This window comes from Girardinichthys multiradiatus, chromosome 15 (genome assembly GCF_021462225.1).
Source record: "Girardinichthys multiradiatus isolate DD_20200921_A chromosome 15, DD_fGirMul_XY1, whole genome shotgun sequence".
Taxonomy (NCBI): domain Eukaryota; kingdom Metazoa; phylum Chordata; class Actinopteri; order Cyprinodontiformes; family Goodeidae; genus Girardinichthys; species Girardinichthys multiradiatus.
The window spans coordinates 25,154,263-25,175,273 of NC_061808.1; the positions used below are offsets into that span (position 1 = coordinate 25,154,263).

At 40.1% G+C, this 21,011-nt stretch overlaps 2 protein-coding genes across 4 annotated transcripts in view; both read right to left on the bottom strand.

Moving 5' to 3' along the window:
• Window positions 1-588: 588 nt before the first annotated feature.
• LOC124881712 (echinoderm microtubule-associated protein-like 1) lies at window positions 589-9,624 on the bottom strand. Of its 2 annotated transcripts, none has more exons than XM_047387455.1 (7): window positions 9,400-9,624; window positions 5,143-5,340; window positions 3,455-3,584; window positions 2,848-2,949; window positions 1,887-1,921; window positions 1,694-1,720; window positions 589-1,412 (listed from the first exon to the last, which is right to left on the bottom strand). In XM_047387455.1, the coding sequence occupies exons 1-7, from the start codon at window positions 9,539-9,541 to the stop codon at window positions 1,138-1,140; spliced, it is 909 nt and encodes a 302-aa protein (XP_047243411.1). In that variant the 5' UTR covers window positions 9,542-9,624; the 3' UTR covers window positions 589-1,137. The 2 variants fall into 2 exon arrangements, with proteins under 2 accessions (XP_047243411.1, XP_047243410.1); XM_047387454.1 differs by lacking the exon at window positions 9,400-9,624 and adding an exon at window positions 5,927-6,271.
• A 3,937-nt stretch (window positions 9,625-13,561) lies between these two features.
• Window positions 13,562-21,011, bottom strand: part of LOC124881697 (bromo adjacent homology domain-containing 1 protein-like) — a 67,471-nt gene continuing 60,021 nt past the window's right edge. For both annotated transcript variants that reach the window (XM_047387422.1, XM_047387423.1), the window contains exons 5-7: window positions 19,632-19,711; window positions 18,932-19,023; window positions 13,562-18,807 (exon numbers count right to left, since the gene is read on the bottom strand). In XM_047387422.1, the coding sequence (XP_047243378.1) occupies window positions 18,618-18,807; window positions 18,932-19,023; window positions 19,632-19,711 (362 nt within the window). In that variant the 3' untranslated portion in view covers window positions 13,562-18,617. The remainder of the gene's footprint in view (window positions 18,808-18,931; window positions 19,024-19,631; window positions 19,712-21,011) is intronic.

Sequence of the window (21,011 nt, forward strand, 5' to 3'; positions counted from 1 at the left end):
GTGAGTTCCTTTACCGAGACATGAATGATAAAACTTTGCTGCCATCTACCAGGATGATGAAGAGTAAATGATTGTGGGCATTTTAGCAAGACAATGATACCAAATATTCAACCAAGAACTCACAACTGGTCTGACAAAGAAAATAAAGTTGTAATCAGCCAATCAGATGATCTGAATCCTGTAGAAAAACAAAGGCTTTTGTACAAAGGAGCCTACTAAATAAATTTCAGTAAGCATGTTCAATACTTTTTACCTTTGTAAATTTAATATATGGACATTTGGACATTATAATGTATGTTTGAAATGTGATTCACCTTTTTACCGGTAAATTTAAACTCACCGAGGTTATATTCTGGCACCATTATGTGTCCTATGTTGTTCATTCAGCTCAGGGGGTCACTTTGCATAATTTCTAGTAGCTTCCTTTCTATCACAATGTTCAACGGGCTTGTGTTCTGAGCAGACCTGCTTTAAAGTAATCAGAGAAGTGTTACATAAGCTGGAGTTTTCTTTCTCTGCATCTTGAAGAAGTTGAGTCACTTGAAGGAGAACAAAGTCCAGAGTTCACCAGGCTCTCTACTAGACACGTTATTTAGACATCAGCTTTTTATTGTCTCCCCTGAAAAAGAACGGACATTTTGAGGTGGGATGGAAACTAACATCAAACATCAAATACACAAAAGAAATCAGTGCACACAAGTGAGTCAGTCTCCCTGACATTAAACTGTTTTGTCATGTACATTCTCTTGCTTGAACAAAGTGACAAGATCTTATGCAGAATGACAGAGCTTTAACAGAAAAGGCAGCAGTTTCAGGAAAACAATGCACAGGTTTTAGCATGCGACTAATACAACTACAGCTACGCTGTGGTAAGCAGCAAAACTAAAAATGCAGACAAGTGTTCGCTATTCTCAAAATAAATAAACATAAAACACAATATTTGACGTAGTCAGATGTGTTAGCCACAGATAAGTCCATATCAGCAACTTTAAGTGACTTGGTGAGGTGTTTTTTGGGCGCAGTTTCACGTAGATCTCCATAAAAATCCTTACAGTTTTTAAATTTTTTGCTTTACATTTTTATTCAATATTAACTTTGTAAAAACCTTTCAAGAGGAGTTGGGAATGTCAGTCTGTGTCAGTAACAAATCTGAAAGTACTGGCTGGGCGATTTGACTGGGCTGATGTAACTGGATGTTTCCAGCACTGAACTCTGGCTGGTTATGGTTTTCTGGAGGTTCAAGGTGAAGGACGGGTTCGACTTCTTCATCTGCGGCTGGCTGCCCTTCTTAGTCGGCAGAGGTCCAGGGCTGGCCATGGGTCCACTGTATGTGGGCATTGTAGATGCAGACTTGGCCTCCTCAGAAGACCCAGTCTTTCTTGCGAGGGGGCTCAGATAGATCTGCATAGTCACTAAGTTAAGTGGTGAAATGTGGTGAGGAGGCCGGGAGAATGAAAAGGGTTTGGGAAAAAGAGACATTAAAGAAACCGAAGGGTGTGAAAGGAGGATAATTCAGGAGGAAATGGGGTAGAAGAGAGACAGAAATGGATGCAAGAAGTGGGGTGAGGGTGCACAAGTTATGGTATGATGTGAAAAATAAAAAACAAAAACAAGAGCTCACACACAGTTCTATCAACTACATTGTTTTCTTCTAAATTGAAGTCTTTCTTTTGCTCAAAGACACAAAACCTACCTTTGCAGTGTGTCACGCGCCTTGTTCCTGCACAAAAAAAAAAAAACAGACACACAGAAATACATTTGATAATTATGCTCCAAACAGTAATGCTGTGGTGACATGTCTTTTGGCAAGTGATGCCGTCTCTTTCTTGGCATTTTTCCGGTCAGACAATAAAACTGTCTGAAGGCACACAGAAATGTTTCCTTACCTACACTTGGAGCAGGCTCGTTGGACTCGTTGCTTCTGGTTTATTGACACACAAAGAAGTCAGCAAGAGAGGAAACAGTCAGTGAAAGGAACAAAAATCCAGCGAAAAAATTCAGTTAAAGAGTGTTGCATAGACACATCTGTTACAGGTAAATAAACAACAACCACAAGCGGCACATAAGTAAGAGGTGGAAAGAAGACAATGGAAAGAAATGATGCATCGTTTCCAAATGTTTTTACAAACAAAACTCTGAAATGTGTGGCGTGAACTGATGCTGTGCTCTGCAGCATGAATATGATTTGATCTAAATCAACTCCAATGCACTTCAATGGAAGGTGTTTTAGATAACAGATCTTATCTGATCAGATCACCTTCTTCCACATATTTACTGTCTCCCCTGTACAGCTTGTGTCAAACTTTAAATGATAATTCTCATGACTTTCTTCTTGCCTCTCTTTCTTTATGCCAGATTTGTGAAGTACATGACTAATAGATGTCCTGCTGACAACGTCTCCCACCTGAGCTGTGGACCTTTGCAGCACACCCATAGTTTCCTGCTTCTGTGATTAATGCCCTCCTTGTCTGGCCTGTCAGTTTAGGTGAAATAGAAAATGCAACTGGTTGTGCTAGATTTTATTTAGGGGTATCGGAATAAAAAGTGGCAGAATACAAATGCATGTCACACTTTTCAGATTTTTATTTGTAAAAAAATGTTTTGCACATACCATGCATTCTTTTCTTCCACTTCACAATCGTTCACTGATTTGTGTTAACCTATCACATACCAATAAAATACACAGAGGTTTGTCGGAGTAACATGACAAAATGTCAGTCTCTTTGCAAGGCACTGTGCATGCCATAAGATGTAAATGGTTTGTTTATCAGACATGTTTTGCTGCAGCAACACTATAACTCAAGTTATGTACAGTGTATAACCTCATAATGACTGACATCCTCTTACCCTTCTGGAACTTTCTTGAAGACTGAGGCTGCAGACGTGGGTCGTGTTTTAGTGGTCTTACATGGACTGTCCTTCACGCTGCCTGGTGGGCTCTTCACACCACTAGAGAGAATAAAAGCATATTGAAAGTCCAACAGAAAAGAAGTGATGTGAACTGCAAAGAAAAGATGGAGATGAAATAAGGATTTTTTATGTCTTGCATCATCGTAGTTAGAGACCGGAAGCCTTAATTGAGCAGAGATTTACCTCTCTCTGTGTGATTATACCAGAACACCACAGAAACAGCGACAGCAGATTAAGAGACCATGGAGAGAGACCATCAGGCTTTCTGACAAACACTATCTAATGTCAGTATCATTTGAAAGGCAATTGAGAGGAAGGGGTTGCTGCTTTGAATTAAAGCCCAGTGTAGGGATAATCATTGAGCATCCATGTGTGGTGTCTCTGAGATAATGAAGGATGCCTGCTGATTGCATGCTCCATAATGAAACAGAAAGCTTCACTCTGATTAGGATGCTTTCCCATCAGTGATTTATGATGCAGCTTCCTCTCTTCTCTAATTGTCTTCATCATCAGCATGCTCAGAAGGGAGGAAATGAGCAGTTACCTTAGTGGTGGCGCTGGGCTGTAATTCCTGGCTTTAGAGCTGGAGGGCACTGTTGAGCTCTTTTTGAGGGAAGCCGCACTGGACGTCACCATGGAGATTCTGGGGGGCAGAGCCAGGGAGACAGGCCTGGCTGTGAAAACACAAATACACACAAACAAAGAGGAAGATAAGCTTGACTTTCGTTGATATGTTACTGTTTACAAAGTTAAAGTTTTATACATTTTGAATATTTTTAAGTCACTCTCAAAGCAGAAGCAGAAACAAATTACGTCAGTCACTCTCTCCAAATCTTTTATTTTAGAGATAGTTGTCCAGTCTCTTTCTGTCACTGGAATATTTCATTCTTTTCTTTATTTGTTTGTTTGGTTTTTTTGTAAAAGATCCACAGAGGCTTAAGACTGCAACAACTAATATCCTTTTCCAAAGAAGGCAAGTGCTTTAAAGCAGCCTAAAATATCCAGAATTATGGCTGCCAAGTAGACTGAAGAAGAGAGGCCAAGAAATTAATAAAAATCTAATTAAATTGTTTATGAAGGATAAGAAGACACAGCATGTTGGATTGTAGCTTTTTTTTTCATGAGTCTATTCATTGAATGTCGCTTATTTCTTATAGTAATAATTATAATAATAAGTATTATCAAAACTATTAATAATCCCCCAGGTAAAAGATATGTAAATAAAATGACATCTTTTTACCACAATAGCATTATCTCACCCTGAAAGATTTGGTGCAGTTTTCTTAATCTCCCTGACCTCCCTCCGCACTATGGCAAACAAACTTGGGTCCTCGCCTTGTTTGCCACAGTTTCTGTCATTTTAAACTTTTTAATGAATCCTCTGACAGCAGATATGGGAAACATGTGTTTAGAAGCTATTTTCTTGTAGCCATTCTCTCACTTATGAGGATAAGCACGCTCCTGCTTTACTGGAGTGGCATGTTCTCTAGTCTATCCCATTTTGAAGAGCAGTTATTAGAAATGACCCTCCACATGTTGAAATATTTATGTGCTAGGGAAATAATTTCAAGTTCTATTCTTTTTTTTTTTTTTTTTTTATTATTATTAATGAATATATGTACTCATGTTAAAGGTTGTTTTAGGTGTTTTACACATCTTTACTAGGGGTGCTAAAAATGTGGAGGCTGATGTATTCCAAATTTATAGCTGGTTAAGAAAAAATATACATTTTAACCTCAACAACAAAAACATCAACACTGCAGAGCCTTGCTGCACATCTCCAGCTGGAAGATAAAGGAATATCGTATCGTATGTTTAAACAGGGGCCTTGAACTGTGCCATCATTTTGGATCAACAGGGCATAATAGGGCTTTATCAAGAATGGCCTTAAAGAGACAGAAGCTGAAACCATGGATTTTAAATTGTGGACAATTAGTATAACAGCCATGTTAAAAAAAGGGAATTTGTTTTATATTTTATTTAAGTATGAGAGCAAATTTGTGCGGTCTCTTTAAAATAAGATTATGAACTTGCAAATACGCATTTGCTTTAGTGTTTTTTAAGGTGACACCCTTATTTTACTTAATAATAAATAAAAAACCCAAGCATGTTATATTACCAATCCCTTTGAAATCTGTTATTTTCAAGTTCTCAGTGAATCTCACACCCAAAACACTTTACTATTTACTGACCTTTAAACTATTCAGTTTCAAGACACAGACTTTTGCTCACCTTTGGTGCCTGGTGTTCTCCTTCCTGCAGCTGCTGCAGACGCAGCTGGTTGCTCATCAGTAATGCTGAGCCTCTTGAGGACATCAGCCAGCGCCAGCTTCAGCAGCTGGATCTCATCCTCCTGCATCTGCATCCTCTGCTCCAGGTAGGTGAGCCGGTCGGCCACATCCAGGCCGCTGGCTGCCGAGCTGCGGTCATCTGAAGGAAACGAAAGGAATTCAGGAGGTGAACGCTGAAGATAGATTTTATTGGATGCTTTTCTCAGCATTTCTGGTTGTGCAATCTTCAAACAGATTGTGTGAAATGTACGAATGCAAAGATTATATGGCGATCATTTTCCATAACATGATATAACAAGTGAGACAGGAGCGCTACTACATTAAAAAGAGCTTTTGAAAGGATCTAAAACCTCACTATTTGTTTCACAATGTAAACAGCAAACTTGCAGAATCTGTCCTAAAAACGTAGCTTACCAAATTATTTAGAAAAGAAAACATTTGCACATGATTTGTTTTGCAAAAAAATGATATGTTTACAAATAGAAAAAGGTTTAAGACTAAGAAAATCCCTTCCTAATGGCTATGTGATTAAAATCTGGACAATGAGGTCACACAGCTGTTGGAGTCTGCGGATCATCCTCCCTTGCTGCAGCATGTAAACAACAATAACATCAAATCAATATCTATCAAAGATTCCTCTCCTTATGATACCTTTGCTGCTATTAATTCCTACTTGATCTTCTCTTACACCAGTACCAAGGGAACAATGGATCAGAGCTGGGTACCATATGAGCTGCTGGATGCTGATGAGAGGGTAGGGTATCTCTGCTGACTGCTGCCACTGTCCTCAACCAGCCCAGACGTCTTCCTCCTTTTCTTCTCTTCTCGTGTACATACTTTTTCAGTCCTCTGTGCTCCTTTTGCCCCCGTCAGGTAGCCCTGTTCGGCCTCCATGTTATTTAGCCTGTGTCCTCTAAGATCTCATCTCTTTTACTCCATTCATGTTGCGTTCAATGATTGCTGCTTAAAGGGTGTTGAATTTCCAGCATCCAAGTGGTATTACAGCATGAGAGGAGGGTAACACTGCTCTTGTGCCTGGCTCACTCTAGGACATTATGTTGATTTGCTGAGGCTTTAAGCCTCTAGCTCAGGGTGTGTGTCTATGAAGGTGGGGGTGGGGGTGGGAAATGCTTAAAAACTAAGAAGTCTCCCAATTCGGCCTGAATTGTCTCTCCCCTTGTGTACGTGGAATTGCATGAGTGTGTGTGTGTGTGTGTATGGAAGTGGAGAGTACAATGTTAATCCCAATCCCAATGTTAATCTCTTTGACCCCACCCACACAGATAATCCCATGTCACTATTTGAGGGAAGCACAAAGTAGAAACATCAGAGCTAGACCTAAAACTGCATTGTGGAGCTGTGAGGATTCACATCTCAAATGTTGCAGCACAGGTCATGAGGGATAGTGGTTATGAAGGAGAGCGAAACAAAAACTGATGCATGTTGACGTTGATTTGCGTAAAAATAGGAAGCATCTTTTCTATGGAGCAATTTTTCAGCATGATCTGAAACAAGGCTTAGTTATAACTACAGCTGCTAATCAGTGGCTTATCCACTTTGTCACCATGATTCTGTGGAACAAGGACCACCTGTGGTACTTAGACTGCTGTTAAAGTTACTCAGCAGATATTTTGGTATAACTTATTTGTAAGTTAAATACATATTAATTAACTGCGATGAAGAGAACAACTCGGGAATGATCCAACCCAATTTAACCACTAATGGTCACACTACTACTAGCAATACGAGATAATAATGTATTTCTCTATCGCAGGATATAAATGGGGCTGCACGCTGGTGCAGTTAGTAGCACTGTTGCCTTGGAGCCTGGGTTCAGCTCCTGGCCGGGGTTTTCTGCATGGAGTTTGCACGTTCTCCCTGTGCATGAGTGGGTTCTCTCCGGGTACTCCGGCTTCCTCCCACAGTCCAAAAGCATGACTGTTCGGTCAGTTGGTCTCTCTACATTGATCTTAGGTGTGACTGAGTGTGTGCATGGTTGTTTGTCCTGTGTGTGTCTATGTTGCCCTGCGATGGACTGGCAACCTGTCCGTGGTGTACCCCGCCTCCCGCCCATAGACTGCTGGAGATGGGCGCCAGCTTCCCCACGACCCACTATGGAAGAAGCGGTATACAAAATGACTGACAAATATAAATTATCAGAAGTGCAAATAAATGTTTTTTTACTGCAGTGAACACCACGTGTTATAATATAAGGGAACAATCTTGGATATTGGGGTGGGTGTTAGCTGGGAAGCTTTGAACTTCACGAACCTTTCAGTTAATTTTTCTACCTAAAAATGTAAACTTCTGAGCAAAAATCTAACATACTGTACTGTAGCCTAAGAATATGCTTGATACGACAGTCTGAAAAAGTCCTGCTGAACCACCGTTTAACAACCCCTATCCAGGTTGTAGTTTTTGAAAAACTGAGTATTTACAAAGATGGTACTTGTCATAAAACGTTTGACATTATGAAACACAAAGTTTGGTTTACTACAAACTACACCAGGGCCTAGACCTGGACCCCACAAATGGGTCAGCGCCCTGAAAGGTACACTGCAAAGAAGCGTGTTAGCTAAGTTAGCTATATGATGTTTACAGAAAAAGCTGAGTGTTAAAATTAAAATAAATAATTGGCTAGCAAGTTACATTAAACTGCTACAAGTTCAGATTGTAAGAATGGATGTTTACAAGTGAAATAAATAGTTAAAAGCGTGATTTTGTAAAAAACAAAAAAAAACATTTAGCTAAAATTTAACCGAAAGGGGGCGGCTACAGTCCTCGAAGCGGCCGTACCGGGTTCGAGTCCCTGACCCGGCGACATTTGCCGAATGTCTCCCCCTCTCTCTACCCCTCTTTCCTGTCTGCCTACTGTAAAATAAATAAATAAATAAAGGCCACTACTGCCGAAAAAACATCTTAAAAGTTAACCGAAAAGCTTGCTAAAAAGATCTGCCAAGATTTCCAAGTTTTAAATAAACTCCTTGTGGGGTTATATCTAATAAATAATTTGTATATAATAAAAGAAATCATTATTCAACAGTTAAATAACGTTGGTATATTTGTATCTGGAAAAGGTTTGCTAACTGATTTCAAAATGAATGCATAAAGACAGGAATTTATTCTTGCCCCCCAAAAAAATTAATTACAGTCTTACAGCTTTATGAATAATTAGAAATAATAAAGAACTTTAAAAATACATCTAGCACTGCTTAGTTAAAAACAAAACATGAATAACTAAAACTTGATAGGTTGTGCTGAGTTACCACTGTGTGTCACATTAGATTCTTGCATTTTCCCAAATATAAGAAGTTATCTTATCCACCTTTTTGGTGCCACTTTTTAGACATATGACCTTTTCCTCCCAACAATGATAATCTGCTGCGAGTGAGGACTTTATGTATAATTACTAAAGCATTCAGCCAGCAGTAATCTCCCTCTCACTGAGGACCATGATCTGTGTCTGTGCCTGTCCTGGTCGTGACTTCATCCACGTGCCACTTCCATAGTCTCCATATGGGATTGGGATTAGAATAGCGCAATAATCCGGGTGCTGTAAGAGAGAATTAGCAAATGCCAAGCTCAAACTCTGCTCTAACTCAGTAACAAATAATATGTAGTCAGATTTCTTTGATTTTGTGCATAGTGATTAATGCATGCATATATCAGGAGCATGCATTGAAACACGTGTGTCAGTTTCAGAATTCATACATCTGTTTTTCCAATAATAATTGTTAAGACTGAGGCATAGCAAGTGTTTTAATCTGTATTTGCAAATGGAATAATTCAAATGACAGAACGACATCTGTCTGTTCACATCAGCTCTGCAAGGATTGACACAAATTGCAGCCATTTGTGCACAAGCATCCCTCTTATATCACTGATACGCATGTTTTCTTGTTCTTTTTCCTTCTGAAGAATTTGAAGTGAAATATACCAACATTAAAGAGTTGCCACACCTCCAGCTATATGTGTAGGCAATTGTGTTGGTATGAATACGTAATTTGTTTCTAGACTTCTGTTCAGGTATGTTGCTCTCTTTCCTTTGAGCAGCAGTGCACCTCTGAGGATCTGTAAAACAAAATGAAACCGCCTGTTCTCACATCTTTCCATGGCGGACAGAGAAAGGAACCGCCTGTGTTTAACTGATCTGATAAATTTTAGTAAGTCAAATTCTCTTAAACTCTCTCAGCTTTACCTGTCATGAAATCAGTGTCACTGTAATAGTTCTCCTTCAGAGAAGGTCTTCTCAGCAGGCTTTGGGCTGTCTCCTCCATCTGCAGACTGTGGTCATCCAGTTCCTCCATGTGTGCGTCCCTTTCTACTGTGACTGCTTGCATGGCTCTGACTAAAGATATGAGTGTCTTTTTGTCTGAACTTCCCCACAGAGCTGATTCACCTTCCCCAGTCCATGATCCCCATCTCCTGCTTTCCCTCCCTCACTTAATATCCTGTAAGCAATATGTGCACAGGGTGATGTCACTCAAAGGACAGATTAAAGACCTGGTAATCCACCTGAAGCTCGAGGGAGAACAGGAGTGTGCAAGAATGTTTTTTCTCTCTCAGTAGGTAGATAAATGTTGGAGGTAAAGACAGAATAGAATTACATAAAACCTCCTAAAATTCCTGAAAGTGTCACAGCTGCAGCACACAGCTACCACTTCAAGGAGGCAATGTATAGTGGTAGTTCCTGACCTTTCGGAAGGTCAGGAACATGTTTGAAGACAAACATGCTCCTAACAGAAAATGAAACACGGCAGAATAAGCCTGGAGAATTTGCTGCTGCATGCAAAGTTGCAGACAAGCACACAATTACACTCCCTAAAACAGCTTACATTAGGCTGCCATCCGGTGTGGTCAGCCTGGGCCTACTGTAAGGATGATGAGATCCAGAGATTAGGAAGCAGAATTTGATTAATTACAGTCATCAGGAGGACAATAAGCCGGTTGTGGTTATTAGACTAACAGGGGAAAAATACATTGCTAGATGACAAGCTAGTTATGCGATTATGTTTGGGTCTCCCACCTTGAGTGAGACAACTTTTTGTCTATTTTGCAATTTGTTGGATTGATTCTTTATACAACAGATGAGCCCATTGGCTGATTATTCAATGCATTCTGGTCAGTCGTCAACTTAAAAGAATGAATGACCAAAATGAACGAAACAAAAAATGATAAACAAACACGTTTTATGTGATCATTTATAATCTAAAGTTTTCTGTTCCTCACATGCTCATGTTTACTCACCCCTTTTATAAAGGTCCAGTCTCTTTAGTCATCATATCTCATTGTTAGACATCCTGCTGAGTCTGCAAGCATTTTGACGTGCGATAGAATATGTTTTTTGTTTTCAGAAATGATTCCTACACCATGATTTTCACATTTTGACAGGTTCCAACTACAAACGTCAATGTATTTTGCTGAAATTCTATGCGGATGATTAACCTAAAATAATGCATAGTTGTGAAGGGAAAGAAAAATCTTAAAGGTCTACTCCACTGAGTCAATTTTTTGCTGAACCACCTTTTGCTGCAGTTACAAGCCACAATTTGCTACAAATTCTCAATTGAATTTAAGTCTAGACTATGAAAATGTCCTGCTGGAGGATGAATCTTCCCCACGTTAAATATTTTGTAGTCTCCAAAAGATTTTCTTCCAAGATTGTCCTGAATTTACCTCCATCAATCTTCTTGCTGCCACAACCTTGCTTCACCGAGAGGGGCGGCATCACCAATGGAGGCTAAAAACCTACCAGAGCACCTTCTTCTACATGTTTGCTGTGTCCACAGCAGGGCTTGTGGCGATCTTATGGCTTTATTTCACCTTCCTTATGGAAAAGAGACTTTCTTCTAGCCACTCTTCTGTAAGACCAGACATTTGGAATGCACAACTAATATTTGATGATCTGACATATTCTGACCCAAGTTGTGGATCTCTGCAGCTCCTCCAGAGATGCCTTGGTACTGGTGGCTGCTTTTCTAATAAATGCTCTCCTTACCCAACCTGTCAGTTTAAGTGGAGGGCGATGTTACGGTAGGTTTACAGCTTTGCCATTCTCCTTCCTTTTTCACATATTGGATTTAACACCGCTATGTGTGATGTTCTAGTTTTTCTTTTATCCAATTTGCTTTAAATATTTTCACCAATTTATTATGACACAATCCCTTTGTCTTAGTTGTACCTTAATAAAGCAGAAATATAAGAGCATAGACAGTTTATACAGGTCCTTCTCAAAATATTAGCATATTGTGATAAAGTTCATTATTTTCCATAATGTCATGATGAAAATTTAACATTCATATATTTTAGATTCATTGCACACTAACTGAAATATTTCAGGTCTTTTATTGTCTTAATACAGATGATTTTGGCATACAGCTCATGAAAACCCAAAATTCCTATCTCACAAAATTAGCATATCATTAAAAGGGTCTCTAAACGAGCTATGAACCTAATCATCTGAATCAACGAGTTAACTCTAAACACCTGCAAAAGATTCCTGAGGCCTTTAAAACTCCCAGCCTGGTTCATCACTCAAAACCCCAATCATGGGTAAGACTGCCGACCTGACTGCTGTCCAGAAGGCCACTATTGACACCCTCAAGCAAGAGGGTAAGACACAGAAAGAAATTTCTGAACAAATAGGCTGTTCCCAGAGTGCTGTATCAAGGCACCTCAGTGGGAAGTCTGTGGGAAGGAAAAAGTGTGGCAGAAAACGCTGCACAACGAGAAGAGGTGACCGGACCCTGAGGAAGATTGTGGAGAAGGGCCGATTCCAGACCTTGGGGGACCTGCGGAAGCAGTGGACTGAGTCTGGAGTAGAAACATCCAGAGCCACCGTGCACAGGCGTGTGCAGGAAATGGGCTACAGGTGCCGCATTCCCCAGGTCAAGCCACTTTTGAACCAGAAACAGCGGCAGAAGCGCCTGACCTGGGCTACAGAGAAGCAGCACTGGACTGTTGCTCAGTGGTCCAAAGTACTTTTTTCGGATGAAAGCAAATTCTGCATGTCATTCGGAAATCAAGGTGCCAGAGTCTGGAGGAAGACTGGGGAGAAGGAAATGCCAAAATGCCAGAAGTCCAGTGTCAAGTACCCACAGTCAGTGATGGTCTGGGGTGCCGTGTCAGCTGCTGGTGTTGGTCCACTGTGTTTTATCAAGGGCAGGGTCAATGCAGCTAGCTATCAGGAGATTTTGGAGCACTTAATGTTTCCATCTGCTGAAAAGCTTTATGGAGATGAAGATTTCCTTTTACAGCACGACCTGGCACCTGCTCACAGTGCCAAAACCACTGGTAAATGGTTTACTGACCATGGTATCACTGTGCTCAATTGGCCTGCCAACTCTCCTGACCTGAACCCCATAGAGAATCTGTGGGATATTGTGAAGAGAACGTTGAGAGACTCAAGACCCAACACTCTGGATGAGCTAAAGGCCGCTATCGAAGCATCCTGGGCCTCCATAAGACCTCAGCAGTGCCACAGGCTGATTTCCTCCATGCCACGCCGCATTGAAGCAGTCACTTCTGCCAAAGGATTCCCGTCCAAGTATTGAGTGCATAACTGTACATGATTATTTGAAGGTTGACGTTTTTTATATTAAAAACACTTTTCTTTTATTGGTTGGATGAAATATGCTAATTTTGTGAGATAGGAATTTTGGGTTTTCATGAGCTGTATGCCAAAATCATCCATATTAAGACAATAAAAGACCTGAAATATTTCAGTTAGTGTGCAATGAATCTAAAATATATGAATGTTAAATTTTCATCATGACATTATGGAAAATAATGAACTTTATCACAATATGCTAATATTTTGAGAAGGACCTGTATTATTAAGACTCATAAATGATTTGTTCATCTGTTCTTCCAACCTAACAGACAGTAAAGCTCTGCTGTCTATTGTTTGTTCATGTTTGTTGAGCATTTACAAGCCTGTGAGGCTTGAAGACAATGTTGAAGGAGTTGAAACCTTTCTCCAGCCATTTTCATATACACTGATAAATATGGACTGTGTGTGCAGATTAAAACCAACTACTTGGAGGTCACAAGAGAATTTAACAGCCATCTGTTGCTGGTGACTCACTACTGCCCTTCTGTGGACATGATCAGTATAACAGCTGAATGGAAGGAAACGCCCACTTCCTGTTCATATTCTTGCACCGACCTTTGTCTTCTTCCTCTCTCTATATAAAATCATATTTAAATAATTACAAATGCTTGACCTGGTTTGCTAATTTAACAAGTATGTAATTCAACTGAAGTAAGGGATTTAATCAGAATAAACTAAAAGGTACAATCTGATCTGCTAAGTTAAATGTAGTGTGTGATGATTAAAAATAAGACACCCAGAGTCAAAGTTTTCACAAAGGACTTAAATTTTATAAATATTCTCTCAACATTACATTAAATCAGTTGGGATGATATAGTCTTTCAAATAAAATAAAATAAAAAAATTCAAGAGATCTTCAGAGAGCATGACAAAGTGACAGTAATCTGATACACGTAACTCTCTCTACTCCAAAAATATCTAAACTGTATATCCAACATTTTTCCAAATATATCAAAATATATGCCAACAATAAGCATCAATACAGGCCACAGAGAAAGCAGAATCTCACAGGTTGGTCGGGTGCTTTTGTCTAATGGAGTGAACACACACACACACACACACTCAAACACACGTCAGCGAAGGTTAGTCATTGTTTCACATCATAGTTTGCTAAACTTCTTATTCCTGAGTGCTTGCCAAGCCTTGTTGCATGGAAATTAAGGATATAACTGTCTCCATGCAAGAGCCTGTGGTTAATTTAGTTACTAAATGACAGTAGGCTATCTAAGTCCATGCATTTTGCAAGGCTGGCCAGCACTTGGGAGGATAACCCATGGGTGGCTGAGCTTTCCTTGGCTGCTTTTCTAGCAAGTTTTTGCATCTAAGATGGGGATGCAAGAGAAGAAGCTTCTGAAGCTTCACTGTAAGTGATGTTGGTGTGACAGGATCTGCACATTAACCTGAACAAGGCAGAAAGAGAGGCTCTTAGTGGTGATTCAGGCCAATTTCTTTTTCAGAAATTACTGTCAAAACCTAAATATTGCTTTCCCTCTTTCATAACTCACACCTGATCGTTTGTCCTGCAGGGTTTAATCTGAGGAGGAGGAACATGTTCTCAGTTCAGGATCTGTGGGGAATGTGCTGTTCCTCTTCTCCCGCTTCTGATTTCTCTTTCAGTCTTCAGCTCATCGGTGAAAACTCAGGTGACCATGCTGCCATTCTCCCAAACTACAAACCTAAAGAGATAGTTCAGAACTATGTAATAAAGGTTAAAGGTCATAAACAGTCAGTTTCTTACCCGCAGTAGTTATGATCTTCCTCTTCACACACATTAGCTGGTAGTCAGAGACAGACCAAGACCAAAGGAGACTTCTACTGAACAAAAATGTGTAACCCATTTATGCAAACACTATAATATTGACTTTTGTCTTTTGAATGACTTTTCTATAAAACCAGAAATGTTAAAAGCAGCAATTCTACGATAAATTTTGATTTTCACTAGTTTAAAAATAAAGCAAACATGCAATTTCTTAATGAAACAATAGTCTGATGTGTAATATCTATGGATCCAAAGCCATCTTAAAAGAAACCCATACAGGTTTGTATTTTTGTGGGCTCGTAATTTTCTACAATTTTGGTCTTCTTTTCCAAAGTGGTAGTTGGATTTTTTAAAGTAAGGTCATGTAAAGTTATTGTCACTAATAGTTCCTATACATGTAGCAGACAGATATCCTACTGCTGTGAGTTTAAACTAGGGGTATCCAAAAGTGCAGCCCACAGGCCACTTGTGGCCCTCCGAATGATTTTCAGTACGTGTTTCATCAGAACTAACATACCATCACCTTTTGGGATTAAATAATCACTGGCTTCAGTGTAGATATTCACCCAGTGCAAACATGACTACATTTTAACGTTTCATAAACTGTATGAAACTTTGGAGATTGTCCTCTTTGGTCTTGACCCCTCTTCTCTGACTAGCTTCCCGGACCAGCTAATCTACGTTCATAGTAAATGACGACACCAAGAGAATCATCTAGTGCTGGTAAGATTTCAACTGAACCTCACATAAAAACACTTTCTATCCCTTTACGATCGGTCCGGTTTCTGTTCAGCCACTCAGACTGTTATTTGACCAAATTTAGAGCTCTTGGCCTCAACAAAGCTAAACTACACATTTCTGCTATCAACCTCACTAAGTTTACTAAGGTTACAAATAAACAAATTATTTCAATCCTGAAGCACAAATAAGCAGGATATATAAAATTAGTCCCAAATAACTTAAAACTGACATCTTAATATATTCAATTGTTTTCTCCATTTAAATATTCGTTTCTTACTTTAAATATAATTATTACAGATTTTGCAAGGAAAAAAAAAAAATACTACACTGTGCATTGGCTGTCTGCTTGTTTAAAGAGTGCCCTGTGCTTCAGATATGTCCTCCTTATTAGAGGTCGTCTGGAACGGAGCTCCTAGCTAGCTCATGAGATGGCATCGGCTCCCTTATTTCTCTTTGTTAAACATCGACTAAAAACCAACCTGATATCAACTGAAAAAAAAGAAATACATATTTTTTTTCAAGATTTGTTAAGTTCATTCTTCAAAAATAGTAAGTCTAAAAATATATTGCATGTGCCATCTTAGTAAATTGACATAATAAAATATTCTTGAGGAGAAATTGTAAAAGTAGGGGAAAACTTTGAACAATCCAGGGGATTTGGGGTTTGATTTAGTTTGAGTCAGGATTCATGAAGTTTATATAGAAGGGGAAGTTAAAGATGGCTCCAGAGTGTGGGGGACCTTTCACAGCTGTGCAGGAAAGCAATCGGGTACTTGAACGAACACTGACGGGAAAACAGTTGCAGGTTTGAAGACAATGGAAGAGCGCATGGTTTGCAATCAGCAAAAAGTGTGGAACACCCTACCCCTAACCCATAATATCCCCCACCCCACCCTTTCAATCTAAACACACATCTATCACAGTGCTACATTTGCCTGCAAAGCAAGTCAGGACTGTCTCCTGAAGCCTTCTGCACATCTAGTCACATTAACAGTGTGAATACATACATAAATATACCGAGTATTTATAGGACTATATGTGAGAGCTGAGTTAAAAGGAATGACTCCAGAGCTATACTGATTTCATTCAGTTAGAAGAGCATCAAGTAACATGACAAACATGTTGGTTGACTCCTCTCTGGTCATAAAAACCGACAAACATACGCAGCCGTTACATCCGTAATGTCTCCTTCTAAAAAGACAAAAACATTAAAATAAAGGCAGTACGGTAGGCCTCACCATTCACATCCTGCCACTCCTTTAGCAGCTCCAATACAAAATGAAGAGGTGGTTAGGTGTTATTGTGGGAATGCTGTAGTGAAACAAAACATGGGAACAAGTGCTGATGAGGAGGAGAGGCATGAGGGAGGAGATGGGGAATTTCAAACTTGTGCCACATTTTTTGGTTCATCTCGGCTGGGCTGCAGAGGGCTGGGAGGGCGTGAGAAAACTAATTAAGAATCAGAATGGGCTGAACAGACTTAGTGGGCGAGAGATACGTTAACGTGTTAAACTGGAGACTGGAAATGGACTGGAAAGACAGTAGTTTGCAAAAGTATTCCCAGCTCTTGAGCTTTTTTATGTTTGGTCACATTACAGCCACAAACTGTGCTTTACTGGGAGTTTAGTGATAGAAAAACACACAGTAATGTCAAATTAGAAGAAAAACAATTTAATAAATTTATTTGGAAAAATTTGTAAAGTTTAATGTGCATTTTTATTCACCTCCCTTTGCTCTGGTACACACATAGCCTTTATAGGTCACCTAACTGAACTATAAGCTAAGTACTCCACAAATCTGGCCTTGATGGAAAAGTGACTAAAACAAAGCCGTTATTGAAAGAAGTCCAATTTGCAGTTTGCTCACAAGCCATGACGGCGACATAGCAAACATGGGAGAAAGTGCAGGCCAGATCAGTTTAAAAATAAAACGTTTAGCTTGTGTGCAAAACACTTTGCTTTGGGGAAAACTAACACTGCAGGTAACCCTGAACACACCACGCTCACTGTGGAACATGATGGTGGAAGCATGATGATATCGGTGGTTATGCAAAACACTGAATAAGGAGGGCTAAATACAAATGCATGCTACATTGTTTTTATCCAGTTTTAATTAGTAAAAACTAAATTCAAAACTACTTCTTAAAATACACTAAAATCATTGGTCGTAATGTGGCAAAATGTAAAAGAGCTTAAGGTGAATGAATACTTTAGCAAGGCACTGTTTTTGTTTTCTGGACTGTTATGTTAAGTGCATAAAGTCTAAACATTAGACATTATGTGCAACCTGACATCAGCGTAGTCTCCCTGTTAACAACGCACTTGTCAGTAACTTCTCCAGTCAATCAACAAATAAATTCCCACTTTTTGGGACTACAGATATCCTTGTTTTACAGCTTTCAACTCAGATGTGATACGAATAGCTGCTTCTGTCTCACCATATAAGTGATAATCATACATGTCATATATTATAAACAATATATGGTCATCTTCATCCTTGAGCCCAATATGAAATCGGTAATGTACTTTCAAATTTGCTTAAAGTTAAATCATTTAACTCAACTTCAGGGGGAAAAAAAAGATCCACTTCACCTAAAGCTGCTTGATTGGTTTGATTACCTGAAAGCCTCCCAAATGTCACTATATATAACCCCAGTGCCAACACCGAACATATACACCACACACACACACACACACACACACACACACACACACACACACAATGTGCAGAGTCAAATCGGGGGAAAAAGGATGACACTCTCCATTAGCTGCTCCTTCATCCATGCTTGTCGAGAGGCGTTAACACAGAGCTGACAGGGCTAGGCTTGTGTTTCCCTGGCAGCACCTGAGCGCAGCGCCGGACTGTCCCTGTGCCAGCGGCTCTCAAATGGAACAAACATGATTGTTGAGCTAAGGTGCTTTAGGGGAAACACGGTTCTGACTGGAGCCCCTCTCGACCTGGTGCTCAGCCTTGCTGGCAGTAAAGGCATGGTGGGGTTGAGGAGGGGGAGTCAAGATTCTATAAAACCAACAAGAGCTAAGCTAAGAAAAATCTGAGTGGATGGATTGAGTTTAGTTTTCCACACCAGGAATGATCGGTGCTCTGACTGAGCTGAGATTCCCTACAACATTCTAACTTCTTGGTATTTAACTAAAGGGATCTGTGCTTCATAATGTGTACATGCCAAGCCCCATCCACACACTTTTCTGGTTGTGAGGGCTCTTCAGTCCTTCAGCTGCCCGTCCACTGTGCAGGAGGGTGGACAATTTTGACGACCGATTCAAAGGTGCAGGGGGCTCCTGCTCTACTGCAAGTTCTTCAAGATGCGTCCATATCGAAAGTCGTAGACGTGCCGGCAGAGGTACACCAGCTCAGGGTCGACGTCTGTGGGCACGCAGCGGTGGGAGGGAGGGGCGAAGTCAGGGCGGAAGGGCACCATGCTGGCCCTGCCAGGTGGGGCGCCTTCGGCGCGCTGCTTCACCAAGGCACAAAATCTACGAGAAAAAAAAAAAAAAGTTGAAAAACGATGTGAAAGCAAATCTGTCAGAAAAGAGATGCTGAGAAGATTTGACACAGAAGAAATAACTTTCAGTGAAGGTTCTGAGTGTGTTTACTCACCGACAGTACTGGGCTAGAGGGAGAACATAGCATCTGTCTTCTATGCAGGCCACACTATTTTCATCCTGATGCCGAGAGGCGAAAATCTCATTCTGAAACCAACAGTGGGTGTACAGCGTCACATCACAAGTTTCTCATGCTGTGCCGAAAGACAGCTCAAGAAACAGCAACACTTTGCAGCAGTTAGCACACAGGAAACATCAACTGTTCATTAGAGATATAAGAGATGGTGTTTTCTTTGTTTTACAAGCCTCAATGCAAACAAAAGCCTCCTCTACTAAACACACTGCTGCACACTTTCACTGGAAATATTTTCAGAGAGTGAAACTGTTCTTCTCCTTGTTCTGGGGTTTCTGCAAGGCTGAGGTCAAAGAGATAACGTCTTTTTGACATTGTGGTTAGGTTGAAGAACCAAACCACTATCAACACTTTCAGGGCTGCTGAGGCAAACACAGTCACTGTCCACACACTATTATGAAAAAACAAGTGGCTTTGATCACCCCTTCCTTGCACAACATTTTGGTACATCTATCATATCACTGCTACTTGTAAGATTTAAATTAAAGCACATAAAATATGAACTGCAATAAGCCCACCCCATAACAAGAAATGTATTTGTGACACACAAAACAAGCTGTGTGATTGTCATCTTCCCACTGGGAGAAATTAATTCCAAGCTGCAGTCTGCTGTATGCCTCACCTCACTGTGTGCTCCGGGATCTCGGCCTCCCTGGGTGTGCTCAGGCCTGTAGTACCAAAAAAGGCTCATCATCAGCTCTCCTGGGGACGGGAAACATATATCAGCTGAACACTTTCTGCTGTACATTCTTGCATAGAAACAACTGGATCAGCTGATCTAAATTAAGATAAATCAATATTTAAAGTTATTACCTTCCAGGTATTTTGTCTTTAGAGTTTCTTAATTACATTTTGAGACAAACGAGACGAAGCGTTAAACACAAGTTACAATTTCACCAAATTGTAACTTAAACCAAAATTGCCAAATATGAATCAGAGGCCAACATCAGTGCCAACATCAGTGCTTATTTTACATAAAATGCATATGAATCATCTAAGGGGCACTTTCATTCTCACTTAAAAAGAAAATGGTGTCGGATCAGCAGATTGATTCCAAGCAAGCCAGGTTTCATTATTCCTAAGGTGGAAAAGCTGTAGACAATCACACATGTCCATAAAAAGCTGCGTAAAGTTGCATGTTATTGTTTTTTTTAGCGATCCTACTGATCTGCTGACACATGATGATGCATAGATTTGCCACTTTAGATTGCCCAGGGAAAATATTTTGGAGCTCTGCACGGAGCTGGCCTCAGTGTTACAGAGGGAAACCAGGAGGAACCTTGCGTCTCCAATGCCAGTTGCAGTTCTCATTATGCAGCGGTCCTTTCAAAAAGAGCTTTCAAAGAGAGCTGACTGACAGGTTGGGTATTTAAATGTCATCCCTGAGCCCGGCCATGCCAGCCATATGTTGCTCAGATGTATAAAGTTCCGCTGAACTGTGGCTTGATTTCTGAACGTTATCAGAGCTATAGACTGCACTCATATTGCTATAAGGGCACCAGCTGTAGGTGAGTATGCTTTTGTGAATAGAAATTTAATTAAATATATGTGCAACCTATTTGTGATGCGCAAATGTGTCTTACTAATGCACGTTGGCCTCCTGAACTCATGATTCCTTTTTACTATAATAATTATAATTAATCTAATAGTAATAGTTATGTTGGGAACAAACCTCCATTAGATGGCTGGCTTCTAGGTCATTTTCTATTTATTTTATGTGGCCTCCTGAATGGTTGTAAAGATTTAAAGTGTTTCACACAGTGTGTGTTGTGACAGTCTTCCTTATAGAAATGTAGGAGGCATATTCACGTCCTTATGATGATCAGCACTGAGCTATAAATGAGCTTAGTGCAGCAGCTAGACAGCGCCGTTTAGTTTAGATACACACATTGTAGAACTAAAGAGGTACGAGCCGACAAACGTTTAAATTTCAGCCAAGTTTAAGTCGCCGATGTCATTCAAGTAGTTGTTGGTTTGCTGTAACTGACCACAAATAGCAGAC

Bases quoted from the DNA above. Each gene is read 5' to 3' on its own strand.
- LOC124881712 (XM_047387454.1), bottom strand. From the start codon at position 6,095: ATGGAGGCCGAACAGGGCTACCTGACGGGGGCAAAAGGAGCACAGAGG. The intron at 1,922-2,847 runs GTAAGAGGATGT...TCAATAAACCAG, and splicing joins TTCAAGAAAGTTCCAGAAGG to AAGCAACGAGTCCAACGAGC. The intron at 1,413-1,693 runs GTAGGTTTTGTG...CACTTAACTTAG, and splicing joins GCGCGTGACACACTGCAAAG to TGACTATGCAGATCTATCTG.